The 7,096-nt window shown below is 38.9% G+C and overlaps 1 protein-coding gene across 1 annotated transcript in view; it reads left to right on the top strand.

Annotated features, from left to right (window-relative positions):
• The first annotated feature begins 1,922 nt into the window (after positions 1-1,922).
• ror1 (receptor tyrosine kinase-like orphan receptor 1) overlaps positions 1,923-7,096 on the top strand; it is a 151,731-nt gene continuing 146,557 nt past the window's right edge. Inside the window, exons 1-2 of the mRNA XM_037698006.1 lie at positions 1,923-1,995; positions 2,074-2,229. Coding sequence (XP_037553934.1) covers positions 2,124-2,229 — 106 coding nt within the window. The 5' untranslated portion in view covers positions 1,923-1,995; positions 2,074-2,123. The remainder of the gene's footprint in view (positions 1,996-2,073; positions 2,230-7,096) is intronic.

Here is a 7,096-nt window from a genome sequence, read left to right as displayed (position 1 = left end):
AAAAAAAAAAAAAAAAAAAAAAAAAAAAACATGGACAAACCTGCATGTCTGACCTGAAGCAAGTTTATGGTTTGATCTTTTTACAGGTGCTGGTCATAAAATTTAGAATATCATGAAAAAGTTGATTTATTTCAGTAATTCCATTCAAAAAGTGCAACTTGTATATTATGTTAATTTATTACACATATACTGATATATTTCAAATGTTTCTTTATTTTAATGTTGATGATTATAACTGACAACTAATGAAACCCCCATATTCAGTATCTCAGAAAACTAGAATATTACATACGACCAATTAAAAAGAAAAAAAGGATTTTTAGAAATGTTGGCCAACTGAAAAGTATGAACATGAAAAGTATGAGCATGTAAAGCACTCAATACTTAATTGGGGCTCTTTTATGCCTGGATTACTGCAGCAATGTGGCGTGGCATGGAGTCGATCAATCTGTGGCACTGCTCATGTGTTATGAGAGCCCAGGTTGCTCTGATAGTGGCCTTCAGCTCTTCTGAATTGTTGGGTCTGGTGTATCACATCTTCCTCTTCACAATAACCCATAGATTTTCTATGGGGTTAAGGTCAGGCCAGTTTGCTGGCCAATTAAGAACAGGGATACCATGGTCCTTAAACTAGGTACTTGTAGCTTTGGCACTGTGTGTAGGTGCCAAGTCCTGCTAGAAAATGAAATCTGCATCTCCATAAAGTTGGTCAGCAGCAGGAAGCATGAAGTGCTCTAAAACTTTCTGGTAGACGGCTGCGTTGACCTTGGACCTCAGAAAACAACTAGGCAAGACACTTCTGACACTGTCTCTTGTTCAAGAGTGGCTTGACACAAGGAATGCGACAGCTGAAACTCATGTCTTGCATACATCTGTGCTTGGTGGTTCTTGAAGCACTGACTCCAGCTGCAGTCCACTCTTTGTGAATCTCCCCCACATTTAGGAATGGGTTTTGTTTCACAATCCTCTCCAAGGTACGGTTATACGTACAGCTTGTACACTTTTTTCCTTCCAGATCTTTTCCGTTCCTTTGCCTCTTTATTAATGTGCTTGGACACAGAGCTCTGTGAACAGCCAGCCTCTTTAACAATGCTCTTTTTTCTTGTCCTTGTGCAAGGTGTCAATAGTCATCTTATGGACAACTGTCAAGTCAGCAGTCATCCCCATGATTGTGTAGCCAACACAACTAGACTGAGAGACCGTTTAAAGGCCTTTGCAGGTGTTTGCGTTAATTAACTGATTAGAGTGTGGCACCAGGTGTCTTCAATTATGAACCTTTTCACAATATTCTAATTTTCTGAGGTATTGAATTTGGAGTTTTCATTAGTTGTCAGTTATAATCACCAACATTAAAATAAATAAACTTTGGGGGGAGTGGTGGCGCAGCAGTTAGAAGATGGGCCTGTGATCGGAAAGTCGCAGGTTCACCTCCTGTCAACATTAAAATGTGAGTGGAAAAGGTGAATCACCCACACCTGCCTCCACCCTCATTCGCCTCACCCTGGGCCCCTGAGCAAGGCCCTTAACCCCCACCATCCACTCCCTAAACAGGTCTCTCTTGAAAATGAGTTCTCTTGGCTCAATGAGCCTACCTGGATAAAAAAGGGTAAATAAATAAAAAAATAAAAATAAACATTTGAAATATATCAGTCTGTGTCTAATGAATGAATATATTATACAAGTTTCAATTTTTTTATGGAATTACTGAACTAAATCAACTTTTTCATGATATTCTAATTTTATGACCAGCATCTGTATTTTGATCAAAGGATGAACAAAAGTTGAATAAACCTCATGGATTAGTTTCAGGACCACTTCCTTCAGTGGACACACGGTGGCGACGCGCGCACAAACACAACCATGTGGCTCCTGTGGCTCCAACTCAGACCTCTGAAGTTTGCTGGAAGGAGCTGTGCTCATTTGGAGAAGGAGCCTCAGCCTGGACAAAGTGAGAGGGACTGTGAGGAGGGAAACCAGGAGTTCTTTAATCCAGAGGTGCGCTTAGAAACGGAGGAGGAACTCATTCTGAAGTTTGAGTCGCTCATTTTTTAAAAACTGATTTATCTTTGGAAGGGCTCCATTGTGCACATTGTTGGATGTGAAAAAGCGGGTAAGCCGGAGGAATGGATCCACGTCGGGCAGCGGTGAGCCTGCGCCTCTGGAGATGTCCAGCCTGCGCGCTTTGGATCGCTCCGCTCCTCCTGAGCGTCCTGGACCTGAGCGCGTCTGGTGAGTCTCAGATCTGTCTCCATTCCTGCTGCCTGTGCTTCATCTGACTCAACATGTACCAACATTTAAAGTCTTGTGGACTTGCAGCTTGTTGCTTCTGACTCGGAACTCGTTTTGGAGGCAGTCCATCATCATGTTTATGTCTCGTGTCCCCCACACTGCTGCTGCTGTCCTGTGCGCCATCAGTCAGCTTCTCCTCTCATGTTAATGATCTTTGCATTATTGGATCATGGCCCTTTGGTCTCCCTGAAAGCCTCCGCACGGGGTGAGACCCTGCAGACAATAAGGTGGGGGCTCTGCTCAGTTAAGCCTCTAAAAATGCAAATACATTTACAGATAAGGATGTATAATGGCTTATCTGTTAGGCAAACAATTAGTATTTCACATTTGGGTTTGGCTGAAGTAACTAATGGCTGTTAATGAAATAAGATAACTTTAACACTTTTTTTAAAACACTTGTCAGGCCTTGGTTTTCCTAAGTCTGTGTCTTTGTGTGGTGTAACTTTTAAAATGCAAACAATGCCTCCTGGCACAGCTGTTTGACTAATATAAGTGTGACTGATTTGAGTTGAAATGAGATCTGAAATGTTTATGAAGCTGCTCATAGAAGGCATGCATATTTTTCTTTTCTTTCTTTTTGGGGTCCTGGCTTTTTGAGTGTGCATGTCTAAAAAGGATCCTCCCAGTCCTGATGGGTTAGTTATGAATTATCTCCGGAAGATATTCTGGGTTTGTTTGGATTACCTCTGTCCTCCCTAAATGCTTTTGACTGTTATTTACAACGAGGCTGAGCAGCACATGAACGCAGAGCTTTTAAGATGGTCCTTCTCTTCCCATCTCTCTCTCTATCTTTGGGCCTCTCTTTTTACGCCCGGAGTAAGAAGGGAATGAGTTTGCCATGACTTCTTTACATGAAGTTTAATGGTGGAATATTGAGTAAGGATATATGAAGGCCCTTATTCACCCTGTTCAGACATTTGAAAGTAGAAAATATTACTTGTTTTTTAACGTTAATATGACAGTTTAATGCATTTTGCACTTTAGTATTTGTAATAATATATATATTTAAATATTTAACTTTATTTACAAAGATTTGACCATAGAAATGCATTGGAATTTCTTCAGTATTCAGAAACATCATTCTCTGAAATCTACTTATACTTCCTCTATTTTTGTCTATATGCTCATTTATGGATTAGCTGCATTTAGTTTTTAGCTACTGTGCAAGTTTTTTTGCTAGAATTTGAGTAATTTTTAACTTTTAGTTACAGTTTTGAAAATTTAAGTTTTAGGTACCGTTTTGCTGATTTTAGCTTCAGTTTGGCCTGATTTAACTAACTATTTCGTTAACCAATTTTACCCGTCATTCAGCTCTTAGAGCATTAGTGCTGTGTGGTTAGAGCAGTCGTCCTCCAACGCAAGAGTTAGGGGTTTGATTCCGCCAGCAGTCACATGTCGAAGTGTCCCTGGGCAAGACACTGAACCCCTCATTGCCTCCGATGTGTGTCCCATTGGTGTATGAATGTGATGAAGCACTGATTATTCTTTGTATAAATCTAGTAGAGTAATTGGTAAATGAGGCACAGATTGTGTTGTAAAGCGCTTTGAGTATCTTGATCAGATAGAAAGGTGCTATAGTCCAATTCATACATTTTCACAGTAAAAACAATTTCTCTAGTTTGTTTTGTGTTTCCTTTCCTTGTAAATTATAGATTATTTAATGACTAGTTTTATGCTCTATCTCTCAGAGACAACATGCAGCTGATGTTGTGTAAGAAGTTTCATGCTTTCGTTGGCAGTCCAAACAGAAATAGCTTCACTTTTATTTTACTTGTCATGGACAAGAAAATTACACCAATTAAATTTTTTTTTTAAATTTTTTAAAAATGTTTTCATTGTTTCTGCAAACTTGACAAGTTCATCACTGCCTCTGAGGCAGTTCCAAGATGATAACAATGAGAGTTTTGTCTGTTCTCTGGCTCGCAGCGATGGAAACAGCTAGGGAAGGATTACAGCGCGCTTCAAATGTAATCAAATGTAAAGAGAATAGCTGCACCGCCGTCTGATCAGTGGCTGGTAACAGAATATAGCTGAACCGCAGAGGCCACTGCGACCAAGAAGAAATGAAGACACTTTGCTATCTGCTCATATGTGGGGTTGTCTGGTTCTCAAGTCTCTAGTCGGAGGTCAAAGGTCACAGGTCTGTCAATGCAGTTTAAATGCCGGCATTTTCTGGAACAATTAGGGTCCCCATGCAAGTAATGTATTTTTTTAACATGGTAAAACAGACATTGATAAGTTTAAAATATTCTATACATGTTTTGTGTAACTTCTAAAGCTGATTTATTTGCCTTCAGTTAAAAGATTTTAAAAACTGATTCCAGCAAGTCACCAGGTCATGAAAGGAATTTGGTTCGTCTGATTACAACAAGGCCTTCAGGTCATGACCTTTTGTCAGCCACACTTGCCCAAATCCAAATCTTTTTTTTTTTTTTTAACGTGCAAAATCTAAGCAATTCTGTGGAACGTGGTGGTTTAATTATTTTTAGACTGAATTCACTTTGGTGACCTCAGTTGGTGTTTTATTTATTTATTTATTTTAATGGCATTTTGCCAACAACTGTATGAACAGAAGTTGAGACGTTTATGATTTAATGAAGCGAGGCAGATTTGGACCAGTTTTAAAACGATTATTATTAATTTGTCATATGTTTTGTTAGACTTGGATGATTTCTGTATGAGAGAGTTTTATTCTTTTTTTGAGCTGTTCTAAACTCAGGCAACAAGACTGATTCTTTGCAACTCATGCAAGAAAACTGAGAACCATTGCGGGACATTAAAATGGTAAACAGCAACTTCTCCATCAGCTACTGCCTTTTAGGTCAGTAATAATCTGTGACACATTCATAAAAATAAAGTCTCCACAGTGATTTTTATTGTGCCATTTCTGCATAAACTGTGTGAGTGTTTCTGACTGCAGGGCGTTCACCTCTGAACATTTGAGGTCCTTTGCAGGGCAGGGACCATCAAATCTGTTTAGAATTGCATTCAGACCTTTAATAATACCCAGAAAGGCTATAAATCATGTTTGGGTGCCTTAGTGTAGTTTTTAACGTGAGACTCCGACAATATTTGTACTTCACTGCTAGAGAGGAGTTTAGTTCCTGCAGGTTGAGTGGAAGTCTGTCTTCTGTCTGTTTCTTGTGACATTTTCCTTAACTTAGCAGGGAGATAGAAAGGTGAAAGAACTGTCAAAACACAAAGATGAATGTTTTTATGAGTACTTAATAAATCAAACAGTCTAATTTTCACAGTGCATATCATCACTGCACCATTGCCGGTGTGGCTCTACTTTGATTATTATTTTCTCCATACGCTTTGACAAACGTTTGCCCCTGTCACGGTCTGAGTGGTACACCAGATTGATGACTGCGTTGTGTTTAAAAACCTCCACTCCCTCTCAGCACAGGCAAACGGCTACACCAACTCTGGCATCGGGTGCTGTGCATCCCTAAAAGCTTTTGGCAGACGCAGAAGAATGCGGCTCGAGCTGTATGTGTGAAACAGATGTATGGGCTTTTTTTCTGAAGGGGGAAATGTTGATTTCTGAGACAAGTCGACTCCATTTTGAGTGTGTGAAATGGGGGGAAAATCATTGACTTTAATTCAAACAGTACATAGCCATAAATCATATGTGCACACTCCTGTTTCATGTGATTTAAAAATGTTGGGGTGTAAACTATACATGGTGCTATGACGATTACCTACTTCCCACTCTTTATTAAGTCCATGTGTTTGCTTTAGTGTTACTATGGGCCAAACTGTTTGGAGAATATAATGTGCTAATTGTTTAACTGATGAATAGCTCACAGGCAGTTTGCACTAAATGTTATAAAAGTTTTTAGATATCAATTAGGGATGTGCAATATGGCATAAAGTTCATATCACGATATGTATTGTGATGGGTGGCGGTAACGATATATATCACGATATGTTTTTGTTATAAAACTTGCAATAGGAATGGAAAAAAAAAGTATAAGGTGTCCTTTTGCCATCATTTATTTTGAAAACTGCTATACCACAAAATAATCTCAATTTAGAAAATTCCACTACTAGGTCCGGAGAGGTTTTAAATAATAAACAAATCAAGTATTAGGCTTCTTTCTTGTAGTGCAAAATATATCAAATGTAGTTTTAGCCATATGTTTTAAACAAAATAATATGTTAATAACTCAACAGTTTCCAGTATTCTCACATAAGAAATGAACAGCAACAGAGCAGCATTTTACACTGAAAACACTTCACCCTCCAACCCTCCAGTGGACGTCTCCTTCCACTTTAAGGAGAGCTGACACAAAATGGCGACCAGTTTCCTCTTTGGCTTTGACCAGAGGGTCTTGCAGTAAAATCACACAACATGCGTTCTTTTCACAGATCAGAGAGCAGGTTTAACCCTTTTTTCTTTCTTTTTTTTTAGCTCAAATGCACTCTCTAAATCTGACCAACAAAACTTTGACGAGAAAAAAAAAACATCTTTTGACGGAACACAGCGTTTTGCGCATGCGTCCGAATAAGAGTATGGCAAGCCGGTCATAGTTAGCTTTTAGCTTCACTACTTAGCTCTCAAAGAAAGGACTTTACAGTTTTCAACAAAAAAAAAGTAACAATTAAGTCTGACAACTCTGATTTTATATCAGACACTTATTACTGCGGTTACAGATCTCTATCATGTCTATCATTTCTACCGTGTACTGTATATATTGCGCATTTCTAAAATCAATTCACTTAGTGTTTGAGAAACTTTGCTGAGTGTCACCATTATCCATCCATCCATCCATCCATCCATCCATCCATCCATCCATCCATC

The sequence above is a fragment of the Nematolebias whitei genome, chromosome 3 (assembly GCF_014905685.2).
Source record: "Nematolebias whitei isolate Nwh7 chromosome 3, NemWhi1, whole genome shotgun sequence".
NCBI lineage: Eukaryota > Metazoa > Chordata > Actinopteri > Cyprinodontiformes > Rivulidae > Nematolebias > Nematolebias whitei.
The sequence above is the reverse complement of the archived record's forward strand: the minus strand, read 5'-3'. Positions and strand labels throughout refer to the sequence as shown.